The 24,573-nt window shown below is 41.2% G+C and overlaps 1 protein-coding gene across 1 annotated transcript in view; it reads right to left on the reverse strand.

The window, feature by feature from the left end:
• Positions 1-209: 209 nt before the first annotated feature.
• Positions 210-24,573, reverse strand: part of TMOD2 (tropomodulin 2) — a 59,113-nt gene continuing 34,749 nt past the window's right edge. The window contains exons 6-10 of the mRNA XM_080654560.1: positions 23,302-23,432; positions 21,659-21,766; positions 11,548-11,691; positions 3,911-4,055; positions 210-1,964 (exon numbers count right to left, since the gene is read on the reverse strand). Of these exons, the coding sequence (XP_080510686.1) occupies positions 1,930-1,964; positions 3,911-4,055; positions 11,548-11,691; positions 21,659-21,766; positions 23,302-23,432 (563 nt within the window). The 3' untranslated portion in view covers positions 210-1,929. The remainder of the gene's footprint in view (positions 1,965-3,910; positions 4,056-11,547; positions 11,692-21,658; positions 21,767-23,301; positions 23,433-24,573) is intronic.

Genomic DNA, 24,573 nt, shown 5'->3' on the forward strand with positions numbered 1-24,573 from the left:
ACTTACTTGATTGTAAGTGCATGACATTTAATTTTTAATAATGGCCATGTTTAACAACCAGTTCGCAAAATTCTTGAAAATTTAATCATCAGTAAGCCTGTATGAGCTGGCTCCAACATTCCACATCTAAGTAAATAAGGGGAAAGGAAAAATCAGACTGAAAACTATTAAATACTATTTACTGTGCTTTTTTTTTTTTTTTTTTTTTTTGGTATAGATAGGGAGACATAGTGGAAAACTAAAGAATTTTTAGGGTTCTAAAAATGTCAACAGGTTCTGCTCATTAGTCCCTCAAAAATGTAAAATATTCTCAAGAAAATGAGATGTTTCAAAGAATTTTAGGGCTACAGATGTGAGTACTTAAAATATAGGTAAATGTCCAATTTTATAAAGGCTATCTATCTGAAACGGTTTCCATGTGTTCTACAAGCTAGCTAGAATGATATGTGAATTAATTTATCATTTTTTAAAACTTGTTTTACTGCTATCAAGAAACGCAGGAACACTCAATTACTAAACAAATCCTGGGCTGGGCCCACCTTCTGCCAGAGTCAGCAACCCCTTTAACTCCAGCAGTTACCAGCACTAGGAATGCCGCCTTTACAAGACTCAGCATTACAGAGAAAAGAAGAAAGAGAATGAGTTGGAAGGAAGGGGAGAAGGGAATAAGGAAGGGAGACATAAAAGCTAGTGTTAAGAGTGCCACCAATTACAGCCTTGGGCACTGACAGTTATCAGAGATGTGTGCACTTGGGCCAAAGGCTGTAGTCACTTGTTTCTTTATTTCGGCATCTGACCGCTGCAAGATTAATGCACACTACCATGCAATCATCGCCGCTGTACTTTCACAGCCTTCGTTCTTGAGATGACAAACATCTGGATAAGTGATAATTCACACTTTTCCTGATGTTTGCAAGTATCTGGATGGATCATGCCATGTAGACAAAAATCGGTATAATTAACTTGAATGTTCACCTTTTATCCTGCAATCTTGTTACACTAAAGAAAAAGCAGTAAATCCTTCTAAAATTTGCCAAAATAATGCGGTCATGTGTATCAGACAGCCTTGATTAATGTACAATTATTACTGTTTTATTTGGGCGTGTACTGTTTTAAAAGCCTCCCTCTTACTAAAACTTAAAAATATCCCATCCTGTCTGGAAAACTTTAAAACAGCTTTGTAAAAAGTTATCCATCAGAGTCATGTTAAAGATTGAATTTATGTTGAATAATTAGTAAAGTAGGTGTGCCAATTCATTTTGCTACCCCTGAGTCTGGCTTGCAGCTATTATTTGTGGGTTAATAAACATTTTATACTTATTTACTAAGGCTATGTTAAAGTATCATAATGCTGTCTTGTTTTTATGAAGATGATCCCATTGATTTTTGATCAGTGGGGCATGTGCATTCAGTGATATTTCTGGAACTAAGAATTTGTGCTAAATTGGGTTGCATTTCTCACCCAGTGAAAGATTGGCAATACTAACTTCTTATATGGTCAGCGGAACACTTCTGCTGTATTTAGCCTAACTCAAAGCTATGCATGTAAACAGAGGTAGGCCTCTATCAAAATCAGTTACAAACACACTTACATACTAAATGCCTTTTAGTGATTATAAAAAGTTCATGTAAGCGAGACAACCCAATATGAAAGTGGTTAAGTCCTTTTCAATTGTTGTCACCCACTAAGACCTGCCTGTGTCCACTGGTGCAAGTTGTCAGAGGTGCCCACGAGCAAATAAAACAACCGTATGTATTTAAAAATCCCAGATAAATAAGTAGTGCTAAAAAAGAATAAAAATTAAATATTAGTTTTGTGGTTAACGGAAATGAACAACCTTTGATAAAATAGTCCCGGTGGGGAAGGAGAAGTGCTTTTGTTCGTTTTTTAAATGGCCGCCGTGGTGAAACTTCGCCTCTTGTAGAAATTTACTTTCGGTCTCCTTCAACTCGCTTTTTACGAACTAGGTAAGAAAGAAAGAAAGGTTAACATGACAAAGTGAAGGGATACTCCTTAAACTTCAGATAAACAACATTAATCACACAGAACAGCAATCTCACACACAGAACAGCAATCTCACACACTTAAATTTCAATATTCAATTACCCACCGGATTATTCTCTCATTCTTAGTTAAGATTGAGAGGATAAACCCAGTGTCGTGATGGGTTTACATTTACATAAAGCTATGTCTGATAGTTGAGAATTTGAATGTTAGGACTTCCCAGTTCTACGGAGTAGAATAGATCCACAATGTAGTGAACTTCCAAATATTTTCTTGGTCACTTATCCACAGCCCTTCTCAGCTTCTGTGCAACTCAATCACCTATTAGCTTTAATGCCCCAGGATGACACATTCACAACCCGTTAATTCTGATTATGGCTTGCAGACCAGGAGGATCTGCAATCGAAAGTTCCAAGTTTCTAAACCTGTTTTAAATCAAATCTCCTAAATATCAACCTCCAAGGAAGGTGTGATTCAGATGGCAACCAAACTCAAGAGATTAAAGTTCCCTTAAACTGGTTCTTAGTATCCAAGGAGTTGCCTGGCTGCCCATTCCCAGTTTCTGCCACCGTCTTCTTCCCCCTTTCACCTCCCGCCTGCAGGCTCCTCTAGTGGGTAGCAGGAGGGCTACTCTCATCTTCTTGGATTTGGCAAAAATGGTGCCCTGTGGCCCTGCCCCAACTCTCCACTTTAAATAGCCCAGCCTACTACCTAGGCTGCGAAAATGCAAAAGTCAAGCCCACAGTTACAGCTCCTGGGCTCAGGATGGCCCCTCCATTTACTTCAAACTTCTCGTTGTGCCTGTTCTTCTTTGGTCTCCATGTTGTTCAGCTGTGGACCCCCTCTGCTTTTCCTAAACATCTTCCGACTGTTGCCTCCACCCTTCCCCAAAGCCCTGTTTGCTGGGATGCCTCCTTAGCCTCACCTTCTGCAGCCCAAAGGCAAGCACTGCCATCTGCCCGGCCAGCCTCCAGATGCCACACATTGCTCTTTGGCTGGACCTCAGGGTCTTGGCTCAGTATGTGCAGGCAGAGAACTGGACACTAATTTTACTTGCTCCCTTCTGGTTCTAACCCTGCAGCTTCTATCTTGTTTACTACCTGAATCCTCCCTGTGGCCAGCACCATACGTCGTAGAACACTGTGCCCAGTTCCCCTGTCCACGGTCTGGTATTCTGACCCTGAACCTCAAACTGGGGACTGAGGCCTGCTATTGGCTAACTGCTTGCCAAGTGGACTATCTACACCTGGATGCCCTTTTGCTATGCTGCTTCAAATGGCGGGGATGTCCCCAGACCAAGCCTTCCCAACCTGTCCCATTCTTCTGTGCTGTGGTTGACTAGGCCATGCCCCACCTCATGTGAACAGAAGAAATGCCACAGATCCTCAGCAAAGAGTGGGCAGCAGGAAATATTAACGAGAGGCTAACTGAAAAAGCTACCTCTGAGTTTCCCTTCATAGCATAGTTCCATTAGTTCAGTTCACATGTAAATTACCAAAGTACCAGGCATAACCACAATTAAACCCAACTACAGAAGCACAGTCAGGCACAGACGAAGTAAATTGGGAATGTCCATGCCATTGTGTCCATCCATCTTCTGGTGTAGATAACAGCAGAGGGTGATTACATGCAATAAGTAAGGAAAGAAGAAGCAAATACATCAAGGAAACCAAGCAAAAATCACAGGTTGTCTGGAAAAAAGAACAAACAGTTCTTGAGAGAATGCTACAATAAAGCTTAAACTGTGAGATGATGAAGATTCCCATGACCATGTAATAGTTTGCCTTTGATGAAAGGCTAGCACTAATGGCCAGTGGGACGGTGACATGTTAGAGCTGAAGTGGAGAAATGAATGATCATCATGTTTTTCTAGTTGCTAACAGCACCACAGTATGCCCGCATTACCCAGGTCATTATTCTTTGTGATGGCAGCTGCCACCCTTGTTCGTGGCCCTTGCTTGGTAAACTGATATCCAAATTTGAGGATCCTTGAATTCTCCTCGAGCATCTGGGCAATTTCCATCTCTACGGCTGTTCCCAATTGCTGTCTCTGGTTGCAGGTGCAGGTACATACATAGGATGACCAAGAAGAATGAGAAAACAGTTACTCGTGTGGAAAAGATACGTGGCTACTTGTTGGACAACAAACAAACAAAACAAAGAGCCAAAAGCCTCCAAATGAATGGGAAAAAGTCACTTGAGATGTTTTCTTCCACGCAGTCATTTGCTCCTTGTCTAGAGGCAAAACCCGACAGACAGATAGCCAAATCAGCTGAGAGGACTAAGCCAATTATTTATGAAGGAAAAGATGATTCCAGATGTAAAGTGAAAGCAAAACCAGTATTTGGTGTTTCCAATTTACCCGTGTTTATGGTTTAAACCAGTGGTTGGCAAACTGCGGCTCGCGAGCCACATGCAGCTCTTTGGCTCCTTGAGTGTGGCTCTTCCACAAAATACCACGGCCTGGGCGAGTCTATTTTGAAGAAGTGGCGTTAGAAGAAGTTTAAGTTTAAAAAATTTGGCTCTCAAAAGAAATTTCAATCGTTGTACTGTTGATATTTGGCTCTGTTGACTAATGAGTTTGCTGACCACTGGTTTAAACAAAGGGTGTTTTTAAATAGGAAAATTGTCTTATAGCAATCAATCCAATTACTGAATTTCTATTCTGGGATCCATATCCAAAAATAATTAAAGATAATCAATTAATGAGCTGTTCTCTCTCAGCAGAGTCTCACTAGGAGATCCCCAAGAGGCTTCACCACAGTCAAGTGAGTTATCACACACTTGAAGCGGTTACTGGACTACAGAAAAGTAATCACGTTTCTTTATGTTTGTAAAAAGAGATATTTTGCTTGTCTTTTAAGGTGAGACATAGAGTAATAAAAACATTAAAAGTAGATTTTTAAAAATGGCAGCATGTAAAAATAAGAATTTAAAATTAAATTTAAGGGACACAGTATATTTTTTCATAATATATTCACTAAATATTTTTAAGTAAAAAGGACAGGCTTGTTTAGAAAAAGCAAACAATAAAGTGTATCCTATATAATAAAGCGGTAATATGCAAATTGATCCTCAGGCCCTTGCATCACAAGATGGCCACCCCCACGTCATCACAAGATGGCTGCCTCCATGTTGTCTCAAATTGGCTGCCCCCACATTATCACAAGATGGCCGACAGGGGAGGGCAGTTGGGAGTGACCAGGCCTGCAGGGGAGGGCAGTTGGGGGGGACCAGGCCTGCAGGGGAGGACAATTGGGGGTGACCAGGCCTGCAGGGGAGGGCAGTTAGGGGTGCTTGGGCCGGCAGGGGAGCAGTTAGGTGTCAATCAGGTCAGCAAGGGAGCAGTTAGGGGGCAATGAGGCTGGCAGGCAGAAGTGGTTAGGGGAAATCAGGCAGGCAGGCAGGCAGGCAGGCAGGCGAGCTGTTAGGAGCCAGCAGTCCCGGATTATGAGAGGGATGTCCGGCTGCCAGTTTAGGCCATGTGGGTTCGGGCCTAAACCAGCAGCTGGACATCCCCCAAGGGGTCCCAGATTGGGACCCTCCCCAGTGCACGAATTTTGTGCACCAGGCCTCTAGTAAAATATAAAAGCTCCCTTCCCCTAATATTCCCATTGCCCACAGAGAAAGCCAGTTTGGTATATAGTATGTAGTCTTAAACATTTTCTATGCATTCACATGTCTATGTAATCTTATGTACACCTATTTTTTTTTTTCACAGAAATGGATTCTAGTAGCAAATTGTTCTGAAAGATGTTTTTCTTTTAAGATTAATAACACCTTTTCATGTAGGTAAATACATGTTTATCTCATTGGACAGCTGCCCAGCATTCCACTGTAGTAATGCATCATAATGTCTGCAGCTAGGTCCTAATGACTGTTCGTTATATCGCTTTCCATTTCTACTATTGCAAACCTTGCTGCAGGGACCTTCCCGTGCACACACAGTATATCCTGGGGCATTTCTGCAAGTGTGCCTGGGAGGCAAATTTCAGCAGGATCCAGGTGTAAGCATGTTTTAATTTTTGACATATTACTGACTTATCCTCAAAGGCTATGGCAATTTTTACACTTGCTAACTGTGTTTGAGTTACTGTTTTCCTTACCCTAACCAACATGGGATGTTACCAATCTTTTCATCCCTGTCAATCCAATAAGTGAAACTTATATTTTACTTATATATATTTAATTTCTTTAATTTGCTTTTCTCAAATTATGAATAAGAACAATTAATTTTCTCATACATTTGTATGTCTTTTTTTTTTTTTTTTTTAACTAACAATCTCTGTAATTTGCCCATTTTTCCTGGGCTTTTTTTTTTTTTTAAAGGCTTGTAAATTTCTTATATATTAGGAAATTAGCTCTTTGTCAAATTTGCTGAAAATACTTTGTTCAGTTTCTTTCTTTTTTTTTTTTAAATATATTTTATTGATATTTTACAGAGAGGAAGGGAGAGGGATAGAGAGTTAGAAACATCGATGAGAGAGAAACATCGATCAGCTGCCTCCTGCACACCTCCTACTGGGGATGTGCCCGCAACCAAGGTACATGCCCTTGACCGGAATCGAACCTGGGACCCTTCAGTCCGCAGGCTGACGCTCTATCCACTGAGCCAAACCGGTTTTGGCAGTTTCTTTCTTTTTTTGATTACTTAAAGACATTTTTTTCCCGTTCATATGGTCAAATTTATCAATCTAGATTTTATGTCATGTTTAGAAAGTCTCCACTCCTGATATTTTCCACTTGTTTTATGATTTTGCATATTGTAATATTTAAATCTTATTTCATCTGAAATGAATTTTAATATAAGAATTAAAATACACCTTAGCCAATTTGGCTCAGTGTATAGTGTTAGCCTACAGACTGAAGGGTCCTGGGTTCGATTCCGGTCAAAGGCACATGCCTGGGTTGCAGGCTTGATCCCTAGTAGGAGGCGTGCAGGAGGCAGCCAATCAATGATTCTGTCTCATCATTGATGTTTCTATCTATCTGTCTCTCTTCCTTCCTCTCTGAAATCAATAAAAGTATGTTTAAAAAGGAATTAAAATAGAACAACTTTATTTTGTTCCAAAATGGATTCTAGTAGCAAATTTTCCCACCATCTTTTACTTCATTTTTCTTCCATGATTTGAAATACCTCTTTGTTGCAAAATTCTTAGGTATACTTGAGTGTTTCTGGACTCTATTACCCTGCCACTCTATTTCTGTGCCAGTATTATGCAATTGGATTGCTTTAATACCTTTTAAATTTGGAAATTTTAAGTATGGGGTAGATGAAGGATAAAAGTTTATGGAGAAAAAACAAAACAAAATAAAACAAACCAACAAACAAAAAGTTTATGGACAAAGTTTTTGTGTCCTTTGCTCTTTATCTTTCTTTTCATCTAACAACCTGTCAAATGAGTCTCCTGCCAAGATATTAACAAAATGTGGTACTTCCAGTAAGACAACAGTTTTGGGAGTCACAGGGCGGAGTCAGCATTCTAAGCAATGCGGATCTATGGGAGGGAGGAGCAGCAATAAAGAGATACTGACCTCAGTATCATGAGCAACTTGATCTCATGACACACTTTCGAACAATGGGACTGTATTAAGGACTGAGATCCACCTCAGTTCGGGGCTGCCACAGTTAGGCCTTCTGCCCCTGGAATGGGTCAAAGTGGTGCTATCCAAGGGCAGCAGGAGCTCATGGTGGACGTGGCTGACTGAGAGGGGTAATATAAAAGTCCCTTTACTTCTCCTTACAAATCTCAAGCATTTGGAGTCCAGCACGTGGATAACTTGGAGGATGGCGTGTTGATATAAAGGATGTAGGAGCTGAAAATGATGTTGGGGGGCATGTAAAAGAGGGGGAGAAAGAAATATAATATAGGGCATCTTTCTTTCTCAGCCTGAGTTGTTTTTTTGTTTTTTGAGGTCTTCTGTGTTGTATAAACCCAGGACACTAAATGAGCACCAGAATTTCTTATAATTTGGATAGTATGTTTCTTTTTATTAAGTCACTAAATACAAAGAAAAAAAGAAACAAAAGTTTAAGCATACATTTCTTCAGATCACCTTTTGTTTTTCTTTATTTTTATTAATGTCTTTTTAAAAATTGATTCTGAGAGAGAGAGAGGAAAAGAGAGGGAGAGAGAGAGAAACATCAATTGGTTGTCTCCTGCATGTACACTGGGGATTGAGCCTGCAACCTGGGCATGTGCCCTTACCAGGAATCAAACCAGTGACCTTTTGGTGCAGGGGATGATGCTCAACCAACTGAGCCACACTGGCCAGGGCACTGTCTGTTTTTCTTTAAGTAACCTCTTTTCACTACTCCAATTTATTTATTCATGATTATGCATTACCGATTGTTCTCACAGGGCACCTGATTAAGTCATTACGTATTTAGCTGGAACCCACACGGTGCGGGGTTCTCAGCAGGCCTCCATTCTGGTGCAGTTTCCTGCTGCAATGATATTAATTGGTTCTCAGCTGCTGGCCCTGCCTGAGGAAACTGTCTTAGAGATTAGTTTATTTCAAACCCTTCCTTAGACAGAGGAGGAAACGGAGATTTACTTCTATCAGTCTGTGAGTCAGTGAACAAAACTGTGGCTGGAAATCAAGGTTTGTTTATGAATTTCCTCATTCTTAAAATAAAGCAAAACATTTTTCCAGTTGTTCTAGAACTTAATCCTCTTCTTGTCACGAATAAAGAGAAGTCATTTCAGAGGTATACTGGGGGACTAAAGTTGAAAAATTACACAAATCCATGCCTAGATGACTGAGGAGGGGTGGTGAGGATGATACTTTAGATGGGATTTATTTATTTATTTGTTTGTTTCATTTTTGTTAATCTTCATCTGAGGATATTTTTTCCCATTAATTTTTACAGAGAGTGAAAGGGAGAGTGAGGAAAAGAGAGAAAGGGGGAGAGAGAGGAATGGAGGAAAGAGAGAGAAAGACAGAGAGCAAAAGAGAAACATTCATGTGAGAGAGACCTATCGATTAGTTGCCTCCTGCACATGCCCTGACTGGGGCGGGGATCGAACCTGCAACCCAGGTACCTGCCCTTGACCGGGAATCAAACCCGAGAACTTTCGGTATTTGGGCTGACATTCTAACTTCTGAGCCACACCAGCCAGGGCTTATTATTTTTTAAAAATTTTTTTATTGATTTCAGAGAGAGAGAGAGGAAGGGAGAGTGAGAGACATCAATTGGCTGCCTCCTGCATGCTCCCTACTGAATCTAGAGGAGATTTAAGAGAGACTGTATTTTAGGGTCTTCTTCACATGCATTAGAAAAAACTGCTCTATTCTAAATTTTCAGGATTTCAGCTCACTCACTACATATAAGGTTGTCAGGTTTAGCAAATAAAAATACACAACACCCAGTTAAATTTGAATTTCAATAAATAACAAATAAATGATTTAGTATAAGTATGTTCCATGATATATTTGGGATATAGTTATACTAAAAATTAATTGTTGCTATCTGAAATTCAAGTTAACTGTATTTTATCTGGCAACCCTAATTAGATGGTATTTTACAAGGAACTAGGAACAGAGTATCTAGAACCTTATTTCAGATACTGGGTTTCACTATGGCCTAAGCCAACACAAGAAGTTAAATATACTTTGGGATAAAGTGTCCACTTCTGTCTTAGATCTCCTGGGAATATTTACTAAGAGAGCTCAACTTCTTCCTGGTACTACTCTAGTTGATAAATATCCCTGAGCTATCACTTCTTTTCCTTTGGCATTTTTCTCACTTGTGTTCCTGCTCTCCTGCTTCCTGATGACCTTTAATTTACTAGCAGCTGGACACACACCAACATACACAGCATCAGCTTCCCCTGAATGTGTCTGGTCTTCCCCTGGGCGTCCCTCCACACCTGTGCATTTGGAAAGCTGTTTTGGTGATGCATCCCTTCTGGGGATGGTGAGGAAGTCTGCCTGTTTCCTGGTGGGGTTCCCACTCCCCTAATAACGAGCCTCGGGAGGAGTACAGGGCTGAACAGTCCTATTGATCTGGTCAGCAAAAAACAGAGTAGAGCTGTCCATGGAACCTGCCTCCAGGCTTAGGCAAAAGTCTTGAGTAGGCCCAGCCGGCACGGCTCAGTGGTTGAGCATCGGCCTATGAACCAGGAGGTCACGATTCCATTCCCGGTCAGGGCACATGCCCGGGTTGCAGGCCGAATCCCCAGTGTAGGGCATGCAGGAGGCAGCTGATCAATGATTCTCTCTCATCATTGATGTTTCTATCTCTCTCTCCTTCTCCTTTCCTCTCTGAAATCAATAAAAATATATTGAAGAAGAAAAAAAAAAGTCCTGGGTAGGATCCTGGGGCTTTATCAGATCTTAGAGGGTCTAGACCAGGAAATTTCCCAGATATGCAGGGGGTACTCTCAACAGGCACTTCCCTCAATGTCTCTCCCCACACCCCACAAGAGAATGCTCGTAGTACAAGCCTCCTTGCTCTCTCCTCTTTCAGTTCCATTCCGGGGCCCTTTCTTCCTACTGTACAGTGTCTAGACCCCTCAGATTCACTGAATCCCACTGTAGACACTTCCCTGTGGCAAAGGAGCAGGGTTACACGCCAAGAACTGAGACTTGCTCCCTGTGAGCTGGAGCCAGCTGAAGCAGCAGAGCAAGTCTGGAGGCAGGGCAGGCAGGCTGATGGGGAAAGAGAGGTCTTCAGGGGACAGGAAGTGGTGGCTTCAGGGAAAAACAACTTGCTTTGGCTGGTAATGGGAACCTGAGAAACTCTGTGACAGAGCTGAGATTATGACCGCACTGTGGGTGAGTCCGATGCTACTCTAAGCCAGGCCATCTTCTAGAACACAAAGTCCTTTATTTATTTATTTAAAAATATTTTTATTGATTTCAGAGAGGAAGGGAGAGAGAGAGAGAGATAGAAACATCAGTGATGAGAGAGAATCATTGATTGGCTGCCTCTTGCACACCCCACACTGGGGATCGAGTCTGCAACCTGGGCATGTGTCCTGACCAGGAATCAAACTGTGACCTGCCCTGGTTCATAGATCGATGCTCAACCACTGAGCCATGCCGGCCGGACATAGAACCCAAAGTTCTTTAAATGGGCTCTGTGGCCAGCACCAGACTGCAGGAGCCGGCTCTACTCTTTCAGCTCTGGGAACCTCCATCCAGGGACAGGAAGTCTGGCTCTGGGAGTGGCCACACTGTAGCCATAGTCCCATTGACAGGCAACAGCAAGGCTGGGGCAGGCATGGGTTGAGATTCCTGCTGAGAGGCCACAGTGATGACGGCTGAACAAAGCAGCTGTCATACCTCTGCCCTCACCTGCTCTTTCTCCTCTAGGCCTGACCAGCCCAGGGCTGGGGGCTAGCTGGTTCTTTATAGCTCAGGTTGCCCCACTGTGCAATGCTTAATTAGGAACATGCTCTCCCCTCCTCCCTCACAGGCCTGCAGCTTTTATAATGTATAGGAAAGCCAGAACATAAAATCGAGCAACAGAATTTTGTCTTTTAACTCACTCCATTGTGGCGTACCTTTCACATGCAGCCTGTGGGTCAGCTTACCTGGTTGTCGATCTTGATTTCTGTCAAGGTGTCATTTTCTCTTAGTGCCTCTACCAGGGCCAGGATTCCAGCTCCAGTTATAAAATTGGATTCTATGTTTAGACTTTTCAAGGTCTTGTTCACTTTCAGCATATCTGCAAAAGCCTTATTATTCAAAAAGGAAATAACCATTAGGGTTTCTAAAGATTTATTTCCTGAACTCCCCACCCCCAAATTAAATGAGTCTTTTTTACAGTACTTAAAAACTTAGTTAAATCATACTTTCACCTCAAAGCAAAAAGATAATTTAAAACTCAAAAAATTGGAGAAACCAAGATGGTGGCATAGGTAAGCACCTAAACTGCTGCCTCGCACAACAATTTCAAAACTACAACTAAAAGACAGAACGGACACCATCCAGAACCACAGGAAAGCTGGCTGAGTGAAAATTCTACAACTAGAAGGAAAGAGAAAAGCTCACAGAGAATTGGAGGTACGGCAAAGGGTCTTTGTGCGCGCAGAGAGGAAGGGCGGCTGAGAGCCTGGCTGACTTTCTCTGGTGGAAGGGGGAAGGAAGCCCCCGACCGCACTGAACCCCAGTTCTGACTGCACTGAACCCCAGTTCCAGGCGAGCCCCTGGGGACCCATGCTCTTGTGGGGGGAGTCTGGACTCTCGGGCAGAGACTCAGGAGCTGGGGAAGGCAGAAGTCTGAAGGCGCGCGCGTGCCAGTGCGCACAAAGGCTGCGGAGGTTGCCACAGGCTTTCCCTAGTGGAAGGGAGTCAGAGGCTCCTGACTGCACTGAGCCCCAGTTCTGACTGCAGTGAACCCCAGTTCCAGGCGAGCCCCTGGGGACCCACGCTCTTGTGGGGGGAGTCTGGACTCTCGGGCGAAGACTCGGGAGCCGGGGAAGGCAGAGGTCTGAAGGCGCGCATGTGCGCGCAAGGGCAAGGCTGACGAGAAGCCAAGACTGAGACTCCACCCCATCCAAGCTGAGCACAGAGGCTATTGCAATTTGGCAAGTCTAATCCTATAAGGCTGTCTCCAGCACCGAACTTCTCCCAGCATAGACACAGCTGATCCTTACAGCCAACTGGCCTGGAGGTCAATTCTTCCCAGTGATACCAACAACAATCAAGACTTAATTACAACAAGGCTGTACACACAGTCCACAAAGGGGTGCACCAAGAGTGTCCACCTCAGGTTAACTGGGGAGGTAGACCCACTGGGCCATATTGGAAACCTAGCACACAAATCTACCTTACCAACTCAGGGAAGCAGTGAAAATGCGGGGTCAAAGAATCAGATCACAAACGAAAGAAATGGAGGAAAACAAACGACTGGATATAGAATTCAAAACCACGGTTATAAGGCTTTTCAAGAATATCCTGAAAAGGCTGATAAATATAACGAGACCCTCGAAGATATGAAAAAGGACCAACTAGAAATTAAACATACACTGACTGAAATAAAATATATTATACAGAGACCCAAAAACAGACTAGAGGAACACAAAAATCAAGTCAAAGAACTGAAATACAAAGAAGCAAAAAACACTCAACCAAAAAAGCAAAAAGCAAAAAAAAACATCCAAAAAGTTGAAGATAGTGTAAGAAGACTCTGGGACAACTTCAAGCGTACCAACATCAGAATTATGGGGGTGCCAGAAGAAGAGAGAGAGCAAGATACTGAAAACCTATTTGAAGAAATAATGACCGAAAACTTCCCCCACCTGGTGAAAGAAATAGACTTACAAGTCCAGGAAGCCCACAGAACCCCAAACAAAAGGAATCCAAAGAGGACCACACCAAGACACATCATAATTAAAATGCCAAGAGCAAAAGACAAAGAGAGAATATTAAAAGCAGCAAGAGAAAAACAGTTAGTTACCTACAAGGGAGCACCCATACGACTGTCAGCTGATTTCTCAACAGAAATTATGCAGGCCAGACGGGAGTGGCAAGAAATTTTCAATGTGATGAATAGCAAGAACCTACAACCAAGATTACTCTACCCAGCAAAGCTATCATTCAGAATTGAAGGGCAGATAAAGAGCTTCACAGATAAGAAAAAGCTGAAGGAGTTCACCACCACCAAACCAGTATTATATGAAATGCTGAAAGGTATTCTTAAAGAAGAGGAAGAAGAAAAAAGTAAAGAGAAAAATTATGAACAACAAATACATGTCTATCAACAAGTGAACCTAAAAATCAAGTGAATTAAAAACCTGAGGAACAGAATAATCTGGTGAATATAATAGAATCAGGGGCATAGAAAGGGAGTGTACTGATAATTCTCAGGGGGAAATGGGTATGGGGGGTGCAGGAAGAGACTGGACAAAAATCATACACCTATGGATGAGGACAGTGGGGGGGAGGTAAGGGCAGAAGGTGGGGTGGGAACCGGGTGGAGGGGAGCTATGGGGGGAAAAAGGAGAAACAATTGTAATAATCTTAATAAAGATTTATTAAAATTAAAAAAAATAAATAAAATAAAACTCAAAAAATTGTTCAGTCCAGCAGCCCACACTTATGAATTTTATATATCTGCAAAACTAAAAAAAAAAAAAAGATACTGACATAGGATTACAACTTTGCTTTGTTGAGTAAAGACATAAAGAAACAAAAACAAGCCCTGACTGGTTTGGCTCAGTGGATAGAGCGTCAGCCTGCGAACTCAAGGGTCCTGGGTTCGATTCTGGTCAAGGGCATGTACCTTGGTTGCGGGCACATACCCAGTAGGGAGTGTGCAGGAGGCAGCTGATGGATGTTTCTCTCTCATCGATGTTTCTAACTCTCTCTCCCTCTCTCCCTTCCTCTCTGTAAAAAATCAATAAAATATATTTTAAAAAAAAGAAACAAAAACAAAACACCCCACTGCCATCTGTTATCACCATCAATGTTATTTTTGAGAAAAGGCAGTTTAACATAAGGAAATACATACAAAGGATTTAATTTCAGAATTATTTAATTTTCCCCTTCTTATATGAATGGATTAAAAGAAAACCTTTACTACTGACTAGCATTAGACACTACTGATTTGGTCATATCATTTCAGGTCATCCAGAAACCAGAACTCCTCAGATAACTCTTGGAACAAAGTCATCACTCAGAGCAGCAAACCCACTAGAGATGCCCAGTTCAAGCCTGCAGCCTGCATACATGCACCTGCTTGCTCCCCTTGCTCCCCAAGTTTTCCCTTCATGAGGAAAAGATATAACTTTTAAGCGACTAGAACCCTCACAGAGCATGAAATAAAAAAAAAAAAAAAAAAAAAAGAGGGCCATTATCTTGAAGAATTGCTAAAATACAGAAAACAGAAAGACTGACGGAGAAATTAGCACACAACTGCCTAAGATGCCAGAGGTAAGTCCGTGCGGGGCATTTCATTAAAGAACTGCTTTAGGCCCTGGACCGTGTGGCTCACTGGGTTGGAGCATTGTCCTGTACATTGAAAGTTCCGGGGTTCAATTCCCAGTCAGGGCACATTCCTAGGTTTTGGTTTGTTCCCAGTTTGGGCACACGTGAGAGGCAACCGATTGGTGTTTCTCTCTCTCTCTCTTTCTTAAAATAAAAAAAGTACCTTAGGAACAGATGGGACAACTAGAGCATATGGAGAACACACCACCCCTCCCTGTGGTTTCCCAGAAAAGGAGTACCTGCCAGCACAACTATCAGTGAACTATCAGTGAAAAGTCTCCTGGGAAGAGCCTCTAGCAAGGGTGCTAGGACCTGAGAGAGAAGCAGTGCAGAAACTGAGGCACCTCCAGACCATCACCAGATATGATATGGATGAAAGGAAGGAAGAGGCAACTATTGCCCAGGAATGAAATATACAGAAATCTACTCTTGCAGATGAAGCCCTCCTAAGGGCAGCACTGGTGGGGGGCCCCTGGCTGCCTGCTGGCTCCTCATTCACTCACTACAGAGAAGGTTGCCAGTCAATTCACCTGCCTGCTTACAAAAGCATTCATTCATTCATTCATTCATTCATTCATTCATTCATTCAAAAAAAGGCTACTATGTTCCAGCAGTAGAGAAAACAAAAATTCCTACTCTAGTGAGCTTATATTTGAGGAGGGCAGAATCAAAATTAATTAACAAAATATGCAGCTGTCATGTGGTGAATCAGAGGAAATGATCCTGGCTTACCCAAGTCAAACTTGCTCTCTATTCAGAAATATGAACGGGCAACCAGTGATTGCCAGATATGTGACAAAAACCAACATAAAAGAGAGAAGTGTTAGCAGATATTAATGTTAAGAAATGTTAAGAGAAGATCAATATTTATCCAACAGGAGTTTCAGAAGGACAATAACAAAAAAGAAGAGAAAGCAAAAAACTACAAAATAATAGGAAAAAATTTCCCAGAGTTGAAGAAAGCTACGTCTTTTTTTGTTGTTGTTAATTCTCACTGAGGATATTGATTTCCATTGATTTTTTTTTAGGGAGAGTGTAAGAGAGAGGAAAAGACAGAGAGAAACATCGATGTTAGAGAAACACATCGACTGGTTGCTTCCTGCACGAGCTCCCACCAGGGCCCAGGCTGGGGAGGAGCCTGCAACCAAGGTATGTGCCCTCGACTGGAATCGAACCCGGGACCCAAACTGGCTAGGGCAGCTACAAGTCTTTATCTGAAAGGACCTACTAAGGCTCAGAGGAATGAATAAAAGGCATATACAAGTGCAATTTCAGAACTCCAAGGAGAGAGTCCTCAAAGTTTCTAGCAAGAAAAAATAAAGTTAGCCCTAGCTGTTTGGCTCAGTGGATAGAGAGTCAGCCTGTGGACCAAAGGATCCCAGGTTCGATTCTGGTCAAGGGCACATGCCCGGGGTTGCAGGCTGGATCCCCAGTAGGGGGCGTGCAGGAGGCAGCCAATCAATGATTCTCTCTCATCATTGATGTTTCTAACTCTCCCTCTCCCTTCCTCTCTGAAATAAATAAAAATATATTTAAAAAAAAAGAAAAAATAAGTTACATGGAAAAAAGAGTCACTCAATTTCAAGGCACTTGAGAATTGTACGTGCTAAGGATAAGTTTTAAATTTTGGAGTCAATCCATATACATAACATAAAATATGACATAAAGCCGCTGGTATAGCTCAGTGGTTAAGCATCGATCTATGAACCAGAAGGTCACAGTTCGACTCCTGGTCCGGGCACATGCCCAGGTTGCGGGCTCGATCCCCAGTGGGGGTGTGCAGGAGGCAGCCGATCAATGATTCTCTCTCATCATTGATGTTTGTATCTCCCTCTCCCTTCCTCTCTGAAATCAATAAAAATATATTTTAAAAGTATGATATAAAATGTATAAAGCTCTAATGTGTGAAGATAATAAAACAACTACAATTTAGTGATAGAAGAGGAAGGAGGGATGGAAGGTAGAGTGAGTTCAGCAATGCCCTCATCTTTTCTAATGGAAGATAAAAAATTATCTAAGATGGCAAATTAAAAATAAAAATGTATGTATACTAGTGTTTTTCTACTGTGATTGCATATTAGAATGACCTGGAAGCCTTAAAAATATACCAATGCTTGGGCCCCAACCCAGAATAATGAAATCAGAACCTGGTGGCCTTGATAGCTACATTTTTAAATTGTTGACAGAACAACAGATGTCCCCATCTCACCCCCCCACCGCTTTGCCCCCCTCCACCCAACCCCCATCCCACCATAGGCCTTCATCACACTATTGTCTGTGTCCATGGATGGATAGCTGCATTTTTGAAAAGCTCCCCAGGTGACTAACATTCAGCCAGGATTGACAGACACTTTAATTAAAGTTATAAAGACAACAACTAGAAGAATGAAAAACAAACCAACAGTGATTATTCTGGGGAACAGAACAAGGAACGTCTAAACTATTTAAATTGTTTTTATGGAGGAAGAAACAGGAAGAATGGAGAAGGAATCCAACTTGGGGGTTTCTCAGGCTCTGCACTGTGGACATTTGAGGCAGGGAATTCCTTGTTGTGGGGGGATGTCTTATGTACTGTAAAAGGCTTAGCAGTCTCTGAGACCCACTAAATGCCAACAGTACCTCCTCCCACCCCCCGCCCCCCCCGCCCCAGTAATGACAACCAAAATTATCTGCAGACACTGCCAAATGTCTCTGGAGGGCAAAACTGCCCTGAGTTGAGAACCACTGGACTAGAAGAATAATCCTGTGTATTAGTCAGGCAGTTGCTTGACCTAAAAAGCAAGTACAAAGATTTGGACGGACATGATTGTATACCGTGTAAATCAAAGTGCCAGGTGTTTAATTAGAATTAAATGTACACATTTTAATTAGAGCACCAGAGGGAATGCATCAGGCCTTTCCTTATGGATGCTTCAAGCTTTGAGATTTACTTTCATTATTAGAATAACAAAATGTCAGAGCAATTACGCCTTTATAGAAAAGCTGCAGGACCTCCTGGCAAGCAGCCAGACCTTGCCAATTTCTTTAAACTTGAGAAAACACTTTTCTCATACTGAACAAAACAGGGGAGACCCAGCCAAACATAACCCTGGGCAGTAGGCCCAAGTTCATTTAAGTTCAGCAAATATTTGAGCATCTATTACATGTGCTGGGGATGATAACATTAGTAAAACAAAGACTACATTTCTTAAATATTATAGAAATAATTAGGGTAAAAATACATCTTTAAAGAGAAGGCCCTGCTTTCTGTACTTTACAGTGCTGTATGAAAATGCAGTTTTCTGCAATGTCTACATCTGTGTCATCCAAATGGTAGCCATCAGACACGCAGCTGTGGAGGCCTTGAAAAATGGCTGGTCTGAATGGAGACGTGCTATAAATGTAAAACGCACAAAGATGTATATGAAAACAATAAGGTAAAATACCTCATTATATTTCCAACTTGTATTTTGAAATTTTGAATATATTGGTTTAAATAAAATATATTATTAAAGTTAAAATTAATTTCATTATTTCTTTTGTTGTTTTTGTTTGTGTTTTTTGTTGTTGTTGTTATTAATCTTCACCTGAGGATATTTCTTCCATTGCTTTTCAGAGAGTGGAAGTGAGGGAGGGAGTAAGGGGAGGGGAGAGAAAGAGCGAGAAAGAGAAAGAAACATCAATGTGAGAGAGACACATCCATTGGTTGCCTCCTGCACATGCCCCAACTGGGACCAGGAATCGAACCTGGGACCCTTCGGTGCGAAGGCCAACACTCTAACCATTGAGCAACACCACCCAGGGCTCTTTTTGTTTTTTAATGTGGCTACTGGAAAACTGAAAATTATGCATATGGCTTACATTTGTGGCTGCCATTTTGTTTTGATTGTACAGTGCCGTAATAAACTCTTGACTTTTCTGGGGCATCATTGTTAATAATAATATCATTTTTTACATATTTGGGTCTTTTCTCTACACTGGCATTCAGTGATGGCAAGTTCCGTCAATACTCACTTCTATAGTTGTGGTCATATGGAAGTACTTGGCACATGGTGAACTAAACTTAATTACAGGTCACTAAATTCACTTCCTGGCTTGACCACATGCTTAATCTTAGTTAAGTTACTCAGCCTCTCTGAGCCTCAGTTGCCTCATCTATAAAATGGGGATAATGCAATCTTACACACACATTGTTTGTCTACATTCGCAATGATCTCACAAGTGCCTTGTTGAATCAAGTTTTGAACCTTACATAGAAAAGTGTCGTGAAGCTCTCTGCTTTAATGCTGATTTTTACTTCTCAACAGTGAGGCGTTCAGTCATAAACACAGACGGAAGATGTCTGTTGCCTGCGGGGTAACGAACCAATTTTCAAACTATACAAAGGCTCTTTCCTGACAATGGCATAACTGAAAGGGGAATCATCTAGGGCAGCGGTCGCCAACCTTTCGGACCTCACGGACCACCAGTGGTCCATGCACCACCCGTTGGCAACCACTAATCTAGGGGCAACCAGGTGAGAGCTGGGCCATCTTGGCATAAAGCCAAAAAGTCTTTTCTCTTCACACCCTGAAGGATAGCAATTCTTCCTCACAATTGTATGGTATGCTGGTCATACAGTGTGCATTCAACACATAGTTGTTGCATTAAAAACAGTATCAAAGAAATTACTATATTTGGAATTTACTTAGTTCAGTTAGAAAGCTATCTATTTGATCTGAGTAGGTTAGATTATTTATTAGTAGTGTTGATAACGGATTAGAAATTATTCCCATTCCTGCCATTTTATTCTAAACTAGTGACCCAGTGCACAGATTCGTGCACATTGAAAGGAAATTAATTAGAAGGTGGCCGGCGCAAGAAGGACTGGACACGCCCTGGAGCCAACCTCCCGCGGTCCCTCCCTGGCCAGCTGCACCTGGGGCAGCGCCCCGGCTTGAAGGGCATCTGCAGAGTGAGTGGGGTCCCTCCAGCAGGTGGGGTCCCTCAGCCTGGCCTGTGGGAATGGGGCTGAAACCAGCTCTCTGACATCCCCCAAGGGGTCCCAGATTGGGAGAGGGCGGTTCTCCGGTGATGCACCCTGGAATAGGGCTCCTTCCTCTCTGGTTCCGGGGTGCGTCACCTGAGAACCACTGCTGCCAAGTCACTGCAGCTCAGTAACTCCTGCATTGAGCGTCTACCCCCTGGTGGTCAGTGTGTGTCATAGCTACGGGTTGGAGCGTCTGCCCCCTGGTGGTCATTGTGCATCATAGCTACTGGTCGGATGGTCACTTAGCCTTTTACATATATATATAATATATCAAGTAGGAGTGACAAGTTATTTCTTTGTTCATGATCTCTTTAGTCACTTACATACAAAATTCACTGTGAATATTTTTGCTTTATTGAAAACAAATCTAAACGGCAGAGATTACATAAAATTATATACAGATAAGAATCCTTAAATTGTTAGTTTCATTTTACCAATGAGCTAGCTGTGCTCTTTTTCTAATTTAATGGTAGGTTTTAAATTCAAAACTGCTCTCAACTTACAAATTTAGATAATAATTTCTGGTGAAAATATCAATTTTTCAGCTTAGTGCTTATGTAATCATGGAAATAGTCTCTACTGCTGAGAGGCTGGAGGGCACACTCATTCACTCATTTATCAAGTGTTTTTCAAACATCTATCCTGTGCCAGCACCGAAACTTTCACATTGTCTGTTTTTAATGGTATTTCAGATCTTCCAAAAGACCTGTTACTTTAAATCACGTCATCAAGTAAAGAAAACTTCTGATTTCCTAGCTGAGCATTAGATGCTGTAGAACCACAGGGAGATACTCAGGCTCCTGATAACTGACATATTTTAGCAAATGTCTGAGTGAGGCATTGTGTGTAAGTACAGCATAGCTTGATGGTTAAGCATCCTCGTTGAGGAACCAAAAAGGCCTGGTGGGGAACCCTGGCTCTACTGCCTACTGGCTGAGTCACCTTAGAAAAGTTAGTTCACCTCTCTGAGCCTCAGATTGCTCATTTGTCAAAGTGGGAACTAATAATAGTACATACCTGATAATAATATAGTGGGGGATTAGGTGAGGTGACGTGTGTACAGTATAGAGATCAGTGCTAGAATTTACTAATTGCTCAAGAAACGTTAGCTATTAATAGGAGGGATAACACTGATGATGGCGATTGTAGTAGTAGTTAATTGGATCAAGGGGTTCCTTGTTTAGCTGAATTATCTAATGTGCATAGAAGGAACAGGGGTTTGGTTTTTTATTTTCATATTCTGGTTAACAATATCAAACACAAAATGTTTCAAGGTTTGGTTGTTAAAATATTTTTGAAACATACTAATGCATTTTAAAGATTAAAATGAAATATACTTTAACATTTTTATATGTGCCAAGTTCCTGTAAGATTTGGGGTCTTATGATTGTGACAGAATGTTATTACAGATGCAAAAGTTTCAGAAAATTTGTACTAAGCCCAGAACAAAAATCTAGATATTTGTTTAGCTAAATGCCTCATCTAATCCTGTTTCTTTCCCCTAAAAAGTGCATTGCTAACAAAATTCTACTTAATTCAAAGTGCCTGACAACTGGGTCTTGTTTTATTGTCTCATTATAACTTATTTTGTTTATTAACTGTGTCGAAAATAAATTTACCAGATCTAAAAATTGTTAATAAGACAAATTAAAGAGTTTATAATGAATTTAATATTTTCACGTTATATTTCTAAGAATTTTACTCACAATTGACACAGGGTCATTGCTGCGGGTGGCAGCCAGGCTGAACTTCTTGACATGGGTGTTGGTCTCCAGAGCCTTTGCAAATTCTTTCAGGGTTGGAATTGGAATGTTCTACGATGGGGAAGGTACAGAGAGTTGATAAACCAAGGATCCATAGCTTTTAAGTACTTTATATATTTAGATGACTAATTGCATGCTATCTCCTCTAAAAGACATTTATCACCCATCTTCCAACAACTGAAGCCATCCACAGCCAACAGCAACACTGTGTCTAATAAGGGAATGCAACAGGAGACACTCTGGCATCACCTTTCTGTTTACCAACCAAAAAATAACGCACCTACCATATTCCCCTCTTCTCTTGCATTCTCTGTGAAATGAAACCAGACTGACCTACTTGCTATTCTTTTAATATACCATGGTCTTTCTCTCCTCTGTACTTTTATATCTGCTTTTTCCTTTATCTGGAAATTCCTCTGTCCTTTCTCCGATTAATTCCTACTCTTCTTTTAAGACTCAGCTAAAATATCACCTCCTTTGCTATTGGCTCTCATGGGCAGGATCAAAGTTTTCCTTACCTGCAATTCCGTAACATTTGGGGGCTTACCACATCGTGCTCTAATTACTTGTTTAGTGTTATTCTCCTAACAACAAGTTCTTCAGAATAGACAAAAGGAATCCTACTCCCTCTTCTACAGCACTTAGCCGGGTACTGACCACTGGGGAGGGAGATCATATGGAGCGCAGCCAGGGGTTGACGTGAGTCTTACATGTTCCACAGACGAGTTCTGGGACTGTGAGCAACTTAACCTCTTTAAATCCCATTAAGAATTAAATGAGATAATGAATTTCAAGTTTTTAGCAAAAAAATATGATACATAACGAGTACTCAATAAAAGTCTGTTATTATTATTAAATGCTAGAAATTGGCCCAGCAAGAATGAACAAAACTCTCTCTTTCTCTCATACACAACACACACACACACACACACACTTCTCCACTTGAGAGTCACATGACCGATTGCCAAATAGAATAAAGTGTAAGTGACAATGTGTGACTTCCAAGAAGAAGTAATAAAATGCATGATGGCTTCCTGACTGTTCTCTTTCTCTTGGATCACTCACACTGGGGGAAGCCAGCTGTCATGATGTGAGGACACTCAGGCCACCCTATGGAGAGGGCCGTTTGGTAGAAACAGAGGCTTCCTGCAAATAGGCACATGTGTGCACCTTTAGGAAGTAGGTCCTCCTGCCTCAGGCAGGCCTTTACGATGACTGCAGCCCTGGCTGATAGCTTCCCGAGAGCCTTTTTTGAAACACTGAGCCATACTACCCAGCTAAGTCACTTCCTGTTTCCTGATACTAGGAAACTGTGTGAAATAATAAATGTTTCTTCTTTTAAGCCTGTAAGTTTTGAAGTAATTTGCCATTCAACAATAGATAACCAGTATATTAACACAACTACTATTATTGTTTCCAAGAATTCTAGAAATCACTTATTTTTTAAACCTACTTCTTCTTTTGAATAGGATATCTTGCCTCAAAATCAGTGACTCAAAAGATTTCAAATAGGTAATCAGTCATTCCCTTTAAGTTTCCTAAACTCACTATAAATCAAGTGACTGACAACAATCATAGTGAGATACCTTAATGTTGTTGAGATTGACTTCTTGGAGGCTGGGATCGTTAGCTTTCATCTGCTGCAGACTTACTTCCACATTTGTGGGGTTGGGTGGTTCCTCAAATACAGGCTTGACCTTTTCACCTTTGACCACATCTAAGACACAAGTTTAAAAAGAAAAGGATTCTCCTGTCAAAATCAATGATGATTTCCCCCCCGGCCCCACAAATGACCTTTCTTTCATATGCTCTGATTCTAATAATAATTTATTATCTATGACAAAGCTTATTCTCCACTAAACAAGTATGGGAATGGTATGGCTCTGAGTTACAGTTTCAAAGACTGATGCTTCTCAACCGCAATGAGAAGTCTCAGTAGCTGACACTGCATGGAGACAAAAGTGCAGGAGACCCTACAGCAAGCATGTCAAACTCGTGGCCCACAGGCCACATGTGGCCCACAATGAATATTTTTGCAGCCCAGCCAATACAATAGTATGTAAGAAACGATTTAATAAAAGTTTCATAACTTATTTTTTACAATGTCCTGTTATACATAATTATTAATAATGCACTACAACGTTCGCTAATGACTGATTACTATAATCGTGTTGCATTCATTTCCCTTACGCGCCTTATGTGCAGGCGCACCACTTCTCTCCACTAATACTAGCAGCGAATATTTTAGCAGCCGACTGCCATGTCATTAGTCTTGGACTGACTTGTTTGGTGTGCGCAACAGGAAATAGTTCACTTTCGGAGAACAAGAAAAATAGGCTTATTTGTGTTATGCTTATTTTTTGTTGTTGTTTTTGTTAGAACTCAGCAAAATAAAATTCCCCTTTATTGTGGACAACATTGTTTCACACATACATCAAACAGGCCAAAAAAATAAACAGCAATTTCATAGACAAAAAAAGAGGAAAAAAAACCTTTTTATCTTTGGCCTTTTTAACCATCTCATACAAACCAACAACTTATAATACAGCTAAGTACATACACAAAAAGTTACTGGAATGCTCGTAATGTTTTGTTGTTGTTTTTGCTTTTTTTACCATGTTTTTTGTTTTTTTTTTCTCCTTTGAGATTATAATGAACATCGTCACACCACAAGTGAAGTCAGAAGTAGGACAGAGAATGCTCCAAAGGCTGGTTTGGTCATCCTAAGATCATTAAAAATGGCTGACCCCTAACAATATGTACAAAAATATAAAATGTAAATAAAAAATGCAAATTTTCCTTTTTAAAGTATTTTTAAGAAAAAAAGCAGGGCCTTGGAAGTTTTGGTTCTTTTTTTC

The sequence above is a fragment of the Plecotus auritus genome (assembly GCF_963455305.1).
Source record: "Plecotus auritus genome assembly, chromosome: 1".
Lineage (NCBI taxonomy): Eukaryota > Metazoa > Chordata > Mammalia > Chiroptera > Vespertilionidae > Plecotus > Plecotus auritus.